Raw genomic sequence first — 16,784 nt, 5'->3', positions numbered from 1 at the left:
ATTAGAATGCCAAAGATTCTACTACAAATCGTTCATTCTTATGCATGTTTATATTATATATACATATATACCGTGTGAGTAAAAAAAATAATTCAGATGTCAATGATGTCGTAATACCACAAGTTTCATTAAAATCCATTTCGAAACACCTTTTCAGTAATTCACATTATAGTTGTTCAATAAACAATAGTATCAATTAGTATCAATAAAGTATCGATTTCAATGAAAAAGGAATTTGCAAGTATGTTTACAAACTCAAGTAGGATTATGACATCATTGGCATCTGGGGTTCATTCATTGCAGTCATTCCTTACTTTGGCGCAAATCAAAATTTACATCACTGCTAAAAATACCTCCTAATCATCCAAGCGTTAACACATACCACATTAATATGGTATCACATTCTTGGGAGAAAATACTCTTTCCAGTCAAATAAAATGATTATGCGTTCGTTACATATTTTTTCCTTTATTTGTAAGGTGTTAATTTCTTTTTATTCACACGGTATATACAAATTACACGTGGTAAAACTGTATGCATATGGTTCGCCATCTAACACTGATTCTAGAAAGGAAAATCACCGAACTTCATTTGTCCAAATGAGAAGGAAATGTGACTACGGAACAAATATGGTTATTTTACAATTTCATGTGATGAAGTGGATCTTGTCACAAGATGTTCTCATAAATGCAAATTTATTTTCAAAATGAGCAGATATAATATGTTTATTCGATTATCGAATAAATTCTATTGGGAGAGAATACAAGTTTTAGTATGTAAACAAATATTGACTATGAACCAGTTCACTGCCCTTCAGAAGGAGGTCAAGTTCACGTGTACTTCTGTTGGGGGAAGTCGGTCAAAACGCGCACCTGGAAGGATTGTATTACATTAAAGCGTGCGCGGTAATTTTACACATCCGAAATGCGCTAATGCTCTGAATGCGCGATCAGCGCGGATGAAATCGAGTCATTCACTTTTTAATTTCCGTCCGGGAAAGACATTTTTTATGATCACGGTGGTACTACGGTACCTTTTACTCGGATTTATTCGGAAACACGATCCCCATGCACGGAGATATCTCAGATAGAACTATTTACGGTACTTTATCGCGATCTGGATCTATACACGGAAAACTTAATCCAACCCTATCCGGACTCTAACCTAATAGTAATACCATCGGAACATATTCCACTGGCACTGATACCGTACATCTGAAAACTGTTAAGATGGTTAAATTTAGGGTAGGCCTAGATTGTAGGCCTATACGGTACTCTTCGCTTCGGCCTAGTCCTTTAATTCGGACAGATCTACGGAACCAATTTACTAGTTATAGGCTACCTCGGCCGGCCTCGGAGACATCTCACACGTGAATTCACTAAAACTCAATTTTAGTCGCATGTACTGTAGGCCAGCTACACTGCAGATTGATAAGCTAACTCTTCGACCACATTACGGTACGGTACTGGCTCCTCAATTTCGACGGTCGACTCTAAAGTATGATTATCGCGGCAGACATCAAAACTTGACTGGTTCAATGAAATAATCAATGCCTCAAGATGGGAAAACATAAAGGATCAACCAGCAGAGGAGGCAGGGGGAAAGGAGCCAAAGGTTCAAGGAGACGCCCACGTCCACGGAGTCTATGCGGTCAGAGTACCGGTACCGGTACGACTACGAGCAACGAGAGCCACAACGGAGAGCCCGGCAAGCCAGCAGCCGACCAGACCGGGGGTGATCGAGCCTTCGCTAGGCGATGGACCAGAGATAGAGCTCTCAACAAGCAACCACCTCCCACCCACGTTAACCCACGACGAGCCACCAGTCATCCGGTGAGTTAACCAGCCTTGGGCCTGTAATCCAGGCCTCTGTCTCTGGTGAACTTGGAATATGTGTCACTCATTCTCATTAGTAGGCCTATTGTGCCTGAAACTAGTAGTAGAAATAGAATGAGGGTTAACTCGACGGAAACTCAGGGGGTGAATTGTCTTGGGAATACAGCTGACAATATAACGCTAGGCCTAGATTAACATTTCGCTCATTTGGCAGTGATAATTCAACCAGGGCTTTAGTCCCAGACCCAGGGAAAATGCAAGTGCTAGCGATTAGGGCCTATTTTAATGTCACGCCATAGCACATGTAGATGTGGACCTAGCCTGCAGTTAATTTTAATCACTTGGCTGTGGATCAAGGTCTAGGCCTAGGAGTCTAAATTTTGAAATTGCTACCAATTCAGATAAATTCATACAGAATGGATTGATACATAGCCATAGGCCTATTAATTGGGTACAAACGTCGTTTAAACTGAAGAAATTAGTGGTATTACCACTGCCGCATAGGTGGAAATATAAATAAATATCGAGCCCGGGCCTAACGTTAGCCTGGCCTGGACCTGGTCTTACTCAGGACTACAACGTAGTGCCCGGCTTGGCCAATAACACTGAATCATTGTAATTCCGAAGCCGGTTGTTTAGATTTTTGGGGTAGTCTAGACTCTACGTCAGAAGTAGGCTAGATTAGATCTGCATAAATTAAAGATCTATTAATGCCTAAATTATATTAAATTTTCATAATTTTGGCCAGATTTGATACGTATAGGGTTAGAATATCTATCTAGGACCAGAATTAGGCCTAATTCTAAGACGCCGTTTTTTGCAATTGGAGAAATGCCCGAACTTTTTCAAATTAAATTGAATGGGAAAAGTCAATTCTTCGTCAGATCCAGTCTACTGCCAGTTCTGTGCGCAGCCTACAGCTACATGTAGGCCTACATCTTTAATATCAACTTCACAATGGAAGTTAGGCTAGAGCCTAGGCCTAGTTCTATTTCTGAGTAGATGTAGCCATAGACTAGACTTGTCTGTTTTAGGCCCTGGTTCAGCTGGCAGATAAACCATAAAGGCCGTCTATATTATGCGCAATAAATCAGCTTGAAAGATAAATGTTGACCTCTTTGAATTAATTTGGATGGTTGGTCGAGCGAGATGGTCTCGAATTTATCCCTGTCCGGCTAGCTTGAAATGTGATTGAATGGAATTCTCTCAGTCTTTCAACAAAAAGTGAATAAATAAAGAAAAAAAAAAAAATAATAATGAAGAAAAAAAAAATAAATAAATATAGAGATAGATAGAAAACATACACGGTAAATAAAGGAACAATAGAGTTGGTAGTATTGATAATGGAATAAAAAAAAAAAAAAAAAAAAAAAAAATATCCCAAGATCTACACCTTGAAGCATCAATAATGGTACGGTTCATACGCCTTGAAATGAGGTTGGTATTTGGAATTGGGTTTGTATGGAATGGATGTTGATGTTTGGGACTGCTTTTGAGTTTTAAATCTCGAGAAAACACAGTAACGGTCAATTTACCATGCACTCACCAATGCGAACTAGCATGGAACTCCTACCTCAATCTGAATAGTATTATTACCAATAGTGTGCAATATTGTTGCTCTCTTTTGGAAGGGGCAAGTTCAAGGGGTTCGGCAAGCAGCGATTGTTTTTTATATAGCGCTTTGTCAATCTTAAACACAATAAAATCTTACAATTTATGGTTGAAGAATAATAGTACAGGAGCCTAGATTGCCCGTGAGTAGTTGGAACTGAGATGATATCGACTATATCATGAATGGCAACAATTGTAATAATAATTTTGCTAGTAATGTTAATAGCGGTAAATATAAATAATGATGAAACAATAATTCCGGAAGGGGTCAAGTGGAAATTAATGGATATAGATAGGCGGGCATGGGCTTGTATTCGGATGTGGCTGAGCCCTGTTAAAAGCTTCGGTCATAATTTCCATGTGTTGCGTTTTTTAATACAATACATGCAAATGAAGTAAGCCATTTAGTTCAAGTGTACATGTAGGTGAACGGGTGAAGCTGGAAATGAAGTCGTAAATGTCTTATGTGATAAAATGGGTGGTATTTACCCAACTGTAGTAGTTTGGATAATTGGTTTTCGGGGGAGGATGGCAGTGCATTCTTGTAATTCAGATGATGTTACGCAGATACACATCCATGGTTTATATCAAAAGAAAGCCACGGATTACTTACTCAGCACGTTTCATAAATGTACAGGTGGCTGCTTTTTGGAATTGATCAGTGAGGGGAATATGGGTGACCAGTGGTCTTCTGCTGATTTTGCAAGAGCTTAAAGGGATTGGTTAACTTTGGTTTGACTTTTAAAAAAAAAAAAATTGAGCTAGAAGGTCACACTTGTCATCTGCGTCTGTGATATGTTACAAAAATGAAGCCAAGAAAAAATTGCGTTCGAAAATAATTATTAGTTTTTCAAAAATTGAAATATAAAGTGACCGGAAATACCATCTTAATTTCATCCCATACACTTATGTGTACTATTCAAGCATCTATAAGACGCCTAATTACAAAATCGGGGTTTGCCTTGTAGTTTTAGCTTTTCATTCTCAATAATGGTTGTTTTCAGGGTTTATTAGTTGTGATACATGCACTTGTACGCATATTTCATCTTGGTTTGAGAAATTTTTAAATCGGCAGCCCGCAAAGTTCAACAATACTTTTAATATTGGCGGGATGTAAAAAAAATAAATAAATAAATAAATGGAAAAGAAAAGGAACTTAACAAAAAATAAAAGAAAGGCGTCTGCAATTTGGCTTATTTCTGTAGTTTTAGAGGTTATAAACAGTGTATGAATATTGTTGATTATGATACTCTTCTGCTACAACTATTAGTTAAAATAAATTGATTAACAAGCCAAAATAAATGAAAAAAAATATTCATAAATTTGATAACTGGAAAACAGAGATAAAAAGTCGGGAGCTACGTGCATGAGAAGAGCAAGTAAATCTTAATTGGCCTTAAGTTTAAATAGGCATGCTTCTGCCGAAAGTTCTTTATGTCAATGGAATGTGTATAGTTTACATGCAACACCAAATTAACAGAATTAGGGTATTTACACGCACAATACAACTCCGGCTTAAAGAGAATTGGGTGATTTTAACATGATCCATGACAAATCAACCTGAAAAGGAATTATGGGTATTTTACATGTCCCAACGCAAGTCCAAAGTAAAAAGAAGTAGGGGTAATTACAGGTGCCAATTTAACTTCAACTTAAAGATAAATCAGAGTAGTTGCCGTCAATATGAGTTTATATCGCCAGAGATCTGGTACATTTAAATGAATCGAATCTTGTGGAAACATGAAACCTAAGCCGGTTATCAATTACCATGGGCAACGCCAATACAGGCAAATAAAGGAAAAGACTAGACAAATCCGTGGAATGTATGCTTACATGTACTTTGATTATTCATCAGAACTCACAATTTCTTGCAGAATCCACTGGCATAAATAATGCTCATATGAACAGATGTTGGGGTCATTTTCAGGTTCAGTAAACTCACTACCACAATTGATAGTTATTTTTGAATATCATTAAGGGTAATTACATGCCGTGTCCCAATGCAACTCCAGCTTAGATATAATTATATATAATTACATTTACCATATTATATCCATACATCTGGATACCAATAAATTTTCTCATACTGTCATGCATGTACGGCATAGGCTACCATAAAGAATATATACTCGGAAAGATTTCTGGTTTCTCCTTGCAGGGCTCGAAGAATCTGGCTGTTTGGCGACAGCTTACAATGAGGGCTCGGGAGAGGGCCGTCACCACGGGGAACCACAACCTTGGGGGCTGATTAAAGGCTACGAGGTGTACTAGTTGGTGGAGCCGTGGGGGTACTACGCTTCCCAACTGCCCGAGTGACCTCCAAGGGGGACTGAGATACAGCCCCATACCAACCTTAATAATCATTCACGTGGGATCAAATGGATTCAATGATTGGGCAGCTATATAGTGCCAAAGAAAGTAGACAAGCTGGAGATAACGCACTGAATTCAACCAGAGCTCTACGGCCTTGGTGCGACATATGTTTCTCAAGCATCTTGCCACGCCTTACTATTATGCACAAGAAAGAACTATCACCTCACAGGCAGCTAGTGACAATGTCAGGAAATCTGTGAACGAGTATATATGCCAAGAGAAGGATTCGGTGCATGCACAATGCGTCATTTATCAACCACATCTTACACTATCATGAATACCGGTCTTACAACAGAGGTGGCATCCAACGGTCAGACGAAGGAAGTGACATCCTGATTAGTGATTTCAATAGGGCAGGTTAATTTGCCCTCACTGGACAAGACTTGAATGAATAAGAGAGCTCTAAGAGTCCCAGGATTGGCGAGTGCGATTCCTTTAATTGATCTGGGAATAGCGAAGGGAAGACACTGGACGTGCAGGGAAGTGTTGTTTAATTACACAACCCATGATATGGCACTCATACTATTATAATGGTTTTTCTCATGCTTATATTGGTTCGTTATCTTTTTAACCAAAACGGTACCTTCGGCTCATACCGAAGAGAAATACAAGAGAAACGTTAAGATTTAATGAACAAATGAGTAACACCGACAAATAAATTCAATAGATCAATAGCACGAAGTGCTCAAAGGTTAGCAACTGGCATTAAGACAAGCTGATAGTTTTGAATTTAGTTTGGTTATACCTTACAATGCAATCACATCTGTCATATTGGCGTGGGTGCATGGACACTCGCACCTGATTGGACATGGGTAATAGTGAAAATAAACTTGGGAGTTAATTAATGAACAAAGAACCTCTTTCTGCAAAATGGCAAGATATACAGAAACAGTGCCTATCCAATGGTTCTTTTCTTGGTACGAAAGTTGCTCGGGTCAGTGCTTAATGGTAACTATTTTGGTGCAAATGAACAAATCAAAGAATTGGCAAAAAAAAAAAAAAAAAAAAAAAAAAAAAAAAAAAAAAAAATATGGGTGTTGTTTGGGGGCATTTGTTTTGGGGGTGTTTTTTAGTACTTGGCAATTTCATTATCATTTCTCGAAGCATACAGGGGATGGAATGACCAAGAGCTCTGTGAGCCAATGGCGGGGAAAGGCCAAGATTATTGGATATTTCGTAGGGGGATCCCCGTCCCAGGCAACTGGGACACTGGGTGGAGCCACCATCCTCCCAGCTGGTCACGTGACTCGTGACCCGGTTCCCACTATGTGGTTAATTCTTAGCCTTACTCTCTCCTTCCTCTGCAGGCATTGACATTTATTGATATTACTGCGATACACATGTTTGTGAAGTATTGGTGTATTAATTAATGTTTGATATTACTGTGATACACAAGTATGTGAAATATTTGGGTAACAATTCCCGAACGGAAATTAAAAGTTGAGAATATGGCAATATCTGGTATATCGTGTAGTATTTCTTCTCACAATATGTTTATTCGATTATCGAATAAATTCTATTGGGAGAGAATACAAGTTTTAGTATGTAAACAAATATTGACTATGAACCAGTTCACTGCCCTTCAGAAGGAGGTCAAGTTCACGTGTACTTCTGTTGGGGGAAGTCGGTCAAAACGCGCACCTGGAAGGATTGTATTACATTAAAGCGTGCGCGGTAATTTTACACATCCGAAATGCGCTAATGCTCTGAATGCGCGATCAGCGCGGATGAAATCGAGTCATTCACTTTTTAATTTCCGTCCGGGAAAGACATTTTCCCACCTCCCACCCCTCATTCCTCATGTATATTGATGTTCCTTAAGGTGCATTTACGGATTCCGTCGATATATCTAATCAGTGGATTTTCTTTTTAGCCAAGGGTTGAAAAAAGAAAGAGAAAAAAAAAATAAATAAATAAATAAATAATATATATATATATCTTATCAGTATAACATGCGAGACGGGCACGAATGGGTAGCATTAATGAAATAATTAGCATTCACTGTGCTAGGAATGGTAAAATATGATTACTATGATACATAACACATGTAATTGGTAGAAAACCTGGACTATTGGCCAACAGATGGTTGGTACAAAGCTATAACCTCATGGTTATACTCTAGAGGAAGTTTGGACTTTCAGTTGTCAATGGGGTGGCTAATGAGTTTGCATGTCTTGTTGCTTAGTAAGATTCATTTATGTATCTTCATAGGCTGATTTTATGGTTTTGTAAAGAAATGGATGGCTGGTTGGGGTTGTACCAGGAGTAACTCCTTGGTTGTATACACATATTTTGGTTGGCTGGTTGGGGTTGTTATCAACAAGACTTTAGGCCAACAGATGGTTGGTACAAAGCTATTAATTACCTCGTGGTTATACTCTAAGGGAAATTTGGACTTTCAGTTGTCCATGGGGTGGCTAAATTAGTTTGCATGTCTTGTTGCTTAGTAAGATTCATTTATGTATCTTCATAGGTTGATTTATTGTTTGGTAAAGAATTGGATGGCTGGTTGGGGTTGTACACATATTATTTTGGTTGGCTGGTTGGAGTTGTTAAGTATTTGGCTGGATGGCTGGGGTTGTTATTAACAAGACTATTGGCCAACAGATGGTTGGTACAAAGCTATTACCTCATGGTTATACTCGAGAGGAAGTTTTGGACTTTCAGTTGTCAATGGGGTGGCTAAATGAGTTTGCATGTCTTGTTGCTTAGTAAGATTCATTTATGTATCTTCATAGGCTGATTTTATGGTTTTGTAAAGAAATGGATGGCTGGTTGGGGTTGTACCAAGGAGTAACTCCTTGGTTGTATACACATATTTTGGTTGGCTGGTTGGGGTTGTTAAATATTTGGCTGGATGGTTGGGGTTGTTATCAACAAGACTTTAGGCCAACAGATGGTTGGTACAAAGCTATTACCTCGTGCTACTCTAGAGGCAGTTTGGACTTTCAGTTGTCCATGGAGTAGCTTAATGAGTTTGCATGTCTTGTTGCTTAGTAAGATTCATTTATGTATCTTCATAGGCTGATATATGGTTTTGTAAAGAAATGGATGGCTGGTTGGGGTTGTGAAATATTTGGCTGGATGGTTGGGGTTGTTATTAACAGGACGTTGTAACCTGTAAACGACATGCATCTTGGGTGTTTTTTAGTACTTGGCAATTTCATTATCATTTCTCGAAGCATACAGGGGATGGAATGACCAAGAGCTCTGTGAGCCAATGGCGGGGAAAGGCCAAGATTATTGGATATTTCGTAGGGGGATCCCCGTCCCAGGCAACTGGGACACTGGGTGGAGCCACCATCCTCCCAGCTGGTCACGTGACTCGTGACCCGGTTCCCACTATGTGGTTAATTCTTAGCCTTACTCTCTCCTTCCTCTGCAGGCATTGACATTTATTGATATTACTGCGATACACATGTTTGTGAAGTATTGGTGTATTAATTAATGTTTGATATTACTGTGATACACAAGTATGTGAAATATTTGGGTAACAATTCCCGAACGGAAATTAAAAGTTGAGAATATGGCAATATCTGGTATATCGTGTAGTATTTCTTCTCACAATATGTTCTATCCACTGCCAGTAAACATGAGTCCCTCTGATCTCATCCTTTTTGCGATTTTTTTAAAAGTGCTGTTTCAATACATATTAACAATCGTGTCTATGGGGAATGTAAAAAAAAAGGAAACAGCTTATTCATAGCAAAACATACACACCCTCACACACAAACACCCAATAAATGGAACTAATATGCCCTAAAAGAAACGGTTGGCACCTCTGTATACCGCACATTTTTAACACAATTTAAGTGAGTATACTCATTCTCATAAGAACAAGCAGTGTGCATTCTGTCCTGAGCGACTCGCTTTCTTTTCTTATTATGATCAGTGACCCTTGTGATTAAGAGACTCTCGTGTACATTACTGAAACTAACCCTGAATTGGGATTATGAATAGTCGCCCTATGACCCCAAAAGTGCATTGTGAATAACGACTCTGATCTCATTTTAAATTTGCGCACGTTGTGAATGATCATGATAACGGTTCTTATAGAATAGGACCCCCTTCCCGTTTTAAGAATAATTGTCTTTTCCCAATAAAAGAATAAGAAATATCAAAACAAGGTCGATTTCTGCATAATATAGCTTAAATAAAAGAATAGATACCAACTTCCTTTAATACGAATGAAAACATAGAATAGTACATTGACCTTTATTTGTTAGTACTTCAAAGATACACTCAGCAAAAAAAGTTCTTGTACACTTATAAAAGTTAAAATATTCCATATAGATATTTGATTAAAGGCAAATTATTGTATGTCAACATGACCAGACAATATTCCTCTTCCAGTATGACATGAAATTTTCATGTGAACAGTCATGCATGGGTGGTAAAATGCTTTAAACAATAGCAATGTCAGTAAAAGAAAATTGCAAAAAATGGATCAGTCAGTGCATGGCTGGTTACAGGCATTAAACAATAGCAATGTCAGTAAAAGAAAATTGCTAGAAAACAATCAGTCATTCTTTCAGTTGTGAAAGTTTACGTGGCATAAATATCCATCAAACGATAAAAGCAAACTTTCAGGCAAATACCACTCTAAAAGAGAAGAAAAAGTTATCCACCTTGGATGCATCACTTTTCCTATGGAAGCTTAAAAGTGCCACCGAGATGTTGAGATAATTATCTCATCATGTTGACATCTTGTAGAAGAGATGATGAGATGACAAGATCCCGGATCTCATCATGTTGACATCTTGTAGAAGAGATGATGAGATGACAAGATCCCGGATCTCATCATGTTGACATCTTGTAGAAGAGATGATGAGATGACAAGATCCCGGATCTCATCATGTTGACATCTTGTAGAAGAGATGATGAGATGACAAGATCCCGGATCTCATCATGTCAACATCTTTTAGAAGAGATGATGAGATGACAAGATCCCGGATCTCATCATGTCAACATCTTTTAGAAGAGATGATGAGATGACAAGATCCCGGAACTCATCATGTCAACATCTTTTAGAAGAGATGATGAGATGACAAGATCTTGGATCTCGTCATGTCTACATCTTTAAGAAAAGATGTTGAGATGACAAGATCCCGGGATCTCGTCATGTCGTCATCTTTTAGTAGAGATGATGAGATAACAAGATCTCGGATCTCGTCATGTCGACATCTTGTAGAAGAGATGATTAGATGACATGATCATGGATCGAAGATCTTGTCATCTGACCATTTCTTCTGAAAGATGTCGACATGACGAGATCCGAGATCTTGTCATCTCATCATCTCTACTAAAAGATGACGACATGCCGAGATCCCGGGATCTTGTCATCTCAACATCTCTTCTAAAAGATGTCAACATGATGAGATCCGAGATCTTGTCATCTCATCATCTCTTCTAACAGATGTTGACATGATGAGATCCGGGATCTTGTCATCTCAACATCTCTTCTAAAAGATGTCAACATGATGAGATCCGGGATCTTGTCATCTCATCATCTCGTCCAAAAGATGTTGACATGATGAGATCCGGGATCTTGTCATCTCATCATCTCTTCTACAAGATGTCAACATGATGAGATCCGGGATCTTGTCATCTCATCATCTCTTCTTAAAGATGTTGACATGATGAGATCCAGGATCTTGTCATCTCATCATCTCTTCTTAAAGATGTCGACATGATGAGATCTGGGATCTCGTCATCTTATCCTTTGCTATCAAGATGTCGACTTCCCGAGATAATTATCTCAACATCTCGGTGGCACTTTTAAGCTTCCATAACTTTTCCACTGGAATTTTAAATCAAAGTTTATCGATGAAACAAATGTCAAATTCCAGTATCTTGGCATAAGTAAAAGAAAATTCAATATCTCGTTTGTCCACCTTGGCTCTGAATGAGTGCAGCACATCGACGTCGCATGCTTGTCACAAGTCGGCGAATTTGCTCTGGGATGATGTCCCATTCTTCCCGGAGATAACGCCGGACATCTTGAAGAGTGTCTCATGGTTGAATTCTTTGATTGACCGATTTTCCTAGCTGATCCGAACAGTTTCTTCTCATGGATGACAATGCACTGTGAAAAAATTGGGCAATATTTTACCCAATATTTTGCCCAACGTTGGGCCGATAGTCAACCCTACCAACTACTGGGCAATATTTTACCCAACGTTGTTGGGGCATTAATGTGCCAAACTGTTGGGTAATATTTTGAACTACATTTTGGGGGACATTAATTTGCCCAACTTTTTAATAAAGTTATTAACCCAACATCTGGGCAAGGCCTACACTCACTTCGTGTACCTGGTCCGTGTCGATCCGGAGACCTTATCCGAAAGTGCTTTGCATGCACAATAACGCTGCATACAAGTGCAAGTGCATATCTCAAGTGAGTGAAGCAAAAACAAAACAGCGTCAGATATATGTCATGTATGTAGGCCTATTCTGACAAATTCCTTACAAATTATGCTTAACGTAAAGTCCAAAATAAAAAAATTAAAAAAACGTTTAAGCAACTCATCTATGAAAGATTCAGCGAGGCTCCCCAGCCCCCAGTCATCTAGAAGCTCCTCCATATCTTATCGACCGTGTGTAGCATGCTGCAAGCGCAACTCGTGATCGTAAAGTTTCGCAACATTTACCACTCAGCAGGGCAATTACTAGCCCAACAATTGGACATCTGTATTTTGGCAGCGGCAGAGTAAAAATTTGCCTAAGTATTGGGCACATAATGCCCAACAAAACAATAACCAACGTATATATTACCCAACAAAAAAAATGACCAACGTAAATTTACTCTTTTTTTTCACAGTGTGCGCATCCCCATCGAGCGAACATTGTCCAAGATTTCTGGATGACCACAATGTTCAGCTCTTGGATCCATGGCCCGCTTGTTCACCAGACATGAACCCGATTGAACATTTGTGGGATCAGCTAGGAAAATCGATCAATCAAATAATTCAACCAGGAGACACTCTTAGAGGTGTCCGGGGTTATCTCCGGGAAGAATGGGACAACATCACCCCAGAGCAAATTCGCCGACTTGTGACAAGCATGTGACATCGATGTGCTGCACTCATTCAGAGCCAGGATGGACAAACGAGATATTGAATTTTCTTTTGCTTATGCCAAGATACTGAAATTGGACATTTTTTCATCGACTAACTTTGACTTAAAATTCCAGTGGAATAGTGATGCATCCAAGGTGGATAACTTTCTCTTCACTTTTAGAGTGGTATTTGACTTTAACTTTGCTTTCATCGTTAAATGGATATTGATGCCACATAAACTTTCACAACTGAAAGAATGGCTGATCGTTTTCTTGCAATTTTCTTTTACTGATTGCTATTGTTTAATGCCTGTAACCAGCCATGCTCTGACTGATCCATTTCTTGTAATTTTCTCTTACTGACATTGCTATTGTTTAAAGCATTTAACCACCCATGCATGACTGTTCACATGAAAATTTCATGTCATACTGGAAGAGGAATATTGTCTGGTCGTGTTGACATACAATAATTTGCCTTTAATCAAATATCTATATGGAATAATTTAACTTTTATAAGTGTCCAAGAACTTTTTTGCTGAGTGTATAATCTAGACATTATTCCTGCATTGTTTTAAAAAAGATTTTACAGAATCATTCTTTAAATTCTTAAAACAGGAATCTTTCTTTCTGTCATGGATAAATATAGAGATTTTAGCGTTTATTTCTTTTTCATTTTAATTTTTCGGCAATCACGTTTAACATTGCAATTTAAAAAAGGCCTATAAGCGAACATAGCGCAATGTAAACTATACAAATAAAACCCGCTGTGCATTGAGCATGAAAACAGAGGCCAACAAAAGTAGAACTCGTGACTAACTGGCCTTTGATATTTTATTTACGGAAGAAACAAGGAATCCCGTCAAGATTTCTTTAATATTGATTAAATGTAAACAAAATAGTGTGAGCTCGATCCTATCCAGGTACTAATGTGGGACCAACGTGTTCAAGTGTGTCACGATAGAGTTAATAATTATGGCCCACATTGCACCCTTTGATGTGTCAAATTCTCACCATCAGCGCATCGTATTCCAACGTCGTCATAATGGTTGCAATGGTTGACGCCCACACCATCGTGACTGCAGTAGAAAATGCTGGATTCGTTCCCGGTGCAATAAACGTGGTTGAGCAAGATGTCGCCACTTCCCTCCCCAAAGTAGGCGTTATAGAATACCACTTCTGCGGAGGAATATCCTAGACTTCTACAGACCACGTCTGCTTCGTCCAAGCCCCAGCCATGATCGCAAACAGTGCCCCAGGATTCCCCGTGGAAGACTTCAAGTCGTCCTTCGGCGGGGGTGGTACCATTGACCAGCCGAACTGTCATGAGGATCAATAAGCATACACCAACGTTTTTATTTCGAATGAAATTGATTGTATTTAAAACCTATACCAGATGGGTGTTTCATAACGCTGTTTGTAAGATACGAATGACTACGCACGACAGGTAACCCTTTCTCGTTTCTATGTACCTAAGATCATGTTCCAGTCATGCGTATAATTGTGCGTAACTTTACGAACAGCTTTATGAAAACCCATGTGTTTTTGCAGAAATGAACTATCTGAAAGTGACAAAACAGTCATATGGTTTCACATCGTCAGTCTTCAATATTTAGCCAAATTTACAAGATCATTTTTGTTACACACAAACTTTATTTCTTTCTTTACTTGTTTTGCTATACTTGGAAGCAGACTCTCACAAAAAAATCCAAGTCGGTGCATATTTTTTTCGTATAAATGTATAATCTGTACCTATGCTCAACTGGAACATATGATTCTTCCCTTTGGATCCATGAAAAACAGAGTCAACTGATAAAAAACAGCCAGAAGATGTTAGAAGTTAGAAACACAATAAGAGCAACAACATACCCTGTGTAAAAGTTAAGGGACAGAGAAAGAAAATGTTGGCAGTGATTACCATTTTGGAGGCATCTGATCCCAATATCTTCAGAATGGTAGCAGTGGTTGTTGCCAACACCGTAGTGTCTGCAGTCAAATATACTTCCCTCGTCTCCCATGCATGTCACATGATTGAGATGAATGGGCCCTGTGCCCTGCCCGAAGTAGGCATTATAGACATGTCCAATATATCCTGGGAACCCAAGACTTCTGCACACGACGTAAGAATTCGTGCTGTACCAGGAGTGATCACAAACAGTTCCCCAGACGCCATCGTAGTAGACTTCAAGTCGACCCTCACTCGGGTCATCCCCATTAACGAGGCGGGCTATGACATTCGAAAGGATTTTGGAAAGGGTTGCAGATTGAGAAGTTTTAGTTTGGACCCTTCCCCACAATATGAAGTGTTAATAATGATAATGATAATAACAATAACTGCATATTTACCCAGGGTAGCCACTTCAGTTCCGAAAACTGTTCCCCCAGCGGACCCTGCTATTATAACTCGGCTTTGGCACGGCTACCTTGATTGGGCGCTCGAGCATTCGAGGAATTTCTTCCAAATATCTTAAGATACAATAATGCGAAACGGGGTGTTTTACGGGACAGCTAAACCTTATATTGTCGAAACAGCTTTAGCCGTATAAACAATGTTTATACTACTCGTTGCTGAAATAAACACAAGCAACAAAATCAACGGATTATACTTGTTATAATATAATAAGATAAAATGGAGGCTATATGTACATTATTTGTTTGCATTACAAATTGTAAACATGTGATATTTGTATGTCATAATAGCTTCACATGCTGAATATATGGTATTTGGATTTTTTTTACTCCAAATTATAAACGAAACAAATTTCCGATTAAATGTTTGATGCAATTGAAGACAAATTTCTGTGTTACGGATGCCAGTAAATTCAGTTCATATCAATACAGCACATGAGACAGCTGCAATGTCATAGGCAGAAACTGGCCGTTGCATCTGAAAGAAAGAATAAAGGATGAAAGACTATCCTTACCATCTGGATAACAGACCGCTCCTGCATCTTCATCATGTGAGCAGTGGTGGACACCAACGCCATGATGATAACAGTCAAAGAGGCTGTCTTCGTAGCCATAGCAACCAACGTGATTCAACAAGATGGGACCGTCACCCATCCCGTAGAATGCATTTCCATGGCTTCTCACGGCGTCTGGGTATCCGATGCTTCTGCACAGTACTCCTGCATCCACTACGTCCCAACTATGGTCACAGACAGTGCCCCAAGTACCACTATGATATACTTCCACCCGTCCTTCTGACGAGTAACTTCCATTTACTAGACGAGCTACATGAACGGGCAAGACATTATGAAGATGTGGTTCAATTTATGTAGATCTTCTTTTCTTATTACAAACTAAATATAATAATTTCAAAATAGATGGTTGATACAAGAACCTTGACACGACTCCAATAAATGAAAGTGGAATCTCCTTGTGTCTACCCTTAGCAAATATGCGAAATCGGCAGTACCACGTTTATATTTGTTGGAAACTTTTTTTAATATGATACTTGGAATATTTCGTAAACTGAAAAAGCAGTGATGTGATTCTCTCGGAGAACCTTCATTTTCAGTCCTTCATATCCTGTCAAATGAAATTAATTTTTCGAGTCACTGAACATGCTCTATTTCCTTTCACAACTTCAAGAATGTATTGAAAGTTACCTGTTTCATTTGGCTGGAGGGGAGAGTCGGTTGTGCCTGTCAAATGTAAAAACAGATCATGTTTCACTTTCATAATGCTTTCATAGCCATGATGTACATCCTGTAACACAATGCTTACGGCAAATTATAATATGACAAAGAGGGACAAAACCAGATTGACCTGCATCAAAAATGATCTTGATTTGCTGAACATTTTTTTTCGATTGACTGCAAACATTTGTGTTATTGTTACGATCCACCGTGTTGATTAGTGTTAACGATTTGAATTTTTATAGAGCGTTCCAAAAGCAGACATGTCAT

At 38.8% G+C, this 16,784-nt stretch overlaps 2 protein-coding genes across 2 annotated transcripts in view; one reads left to right on the top strand and one right to left on the bottom strand.

Annotated features, from left to right (window-relative positions):
• LOC121428979 (deleted in malignant brain tumors 1 protein-like) overlaps window positions 1-16,784 on the bottom strand; it is a 56,777-nt gene that overhangs the window by 4,652 nt on the left and 35,341 nt on the right. Inside the window, exons 18-21 of the mRNA XM_041625875.1 lie at window positions 16,485-16,520; window positions 15,798-16,106; window positions 14,792-15,100; window positions 13,888-14,193 (exon numbers count right to left, since the gene is read on the bottom strand). Coding sequence (XP_041481809.1) covers window positions 13,888-14,193; window positions 14,792-15,100; window positions 15,798-16,106; window positions 16,485-16,520 — 960 coding nt within the window. The remainder of the gene's footprint in view (window positions 1-13,887; window positions 14,194-14,791; window positions 15,101-15,797; window positions 16,107-16,484; window positions 16,521-16,784) is intronic.
• LOC121428844 lies at window positions 723-6,741 on the top strand. The gene is made up of 2 exons (XM_041625709.1): window positions 723-1,832; window positions 5,605-6,741. The coding sequence occupies exons 1-2, from the start codon at window positions 1,560-1,562 to the stop codon at window positions 5,692-5,694; spliced, it is 363 nt and encodes a 120-aa protein (XP_041481643.1). The 5' UTR covers window positions 723-1,559; the 3' UTR covers window positions 5,695-6,741.

This window comes from Lytechinus variegatus, chromosome 15 (assembly GCF_018143015.1).
Source record: "Lytechinus variegatus isolate NC3 chromosome 15, Lvar_3.0, whole genome shotgun sequence".
Classification (NCBI taxonomy): domain Eukaryota; kingdom Metazoa; phylum Echinodermata; class Echinoidea; order Temnopleuroida; family Toxopneustidae; genus Lytechinus; species Lytechinus variegatus.
The sequence above is the reverse complement of the archived record's forward strand: the minus strand, read 5'-3'. Positions and strand labels throughout refer to the sequence as shown.

Coding starts and splice junctions, on each gene's coding strand:
- LOC121428844 (XM_041625709.1), top strand. CDS start 1,560: ATGGGAAAACATAAAGGATCAACCAGCAGAGGAGGCAGGGGGAAAGGA. Junction 1,833..5,604: donor GACGAGCCACCAGTCATCCG/GTGAGTTAACCA, acceptor TTCTCCTTGCAG/GGCTCGAAGAATCTGGCTGT.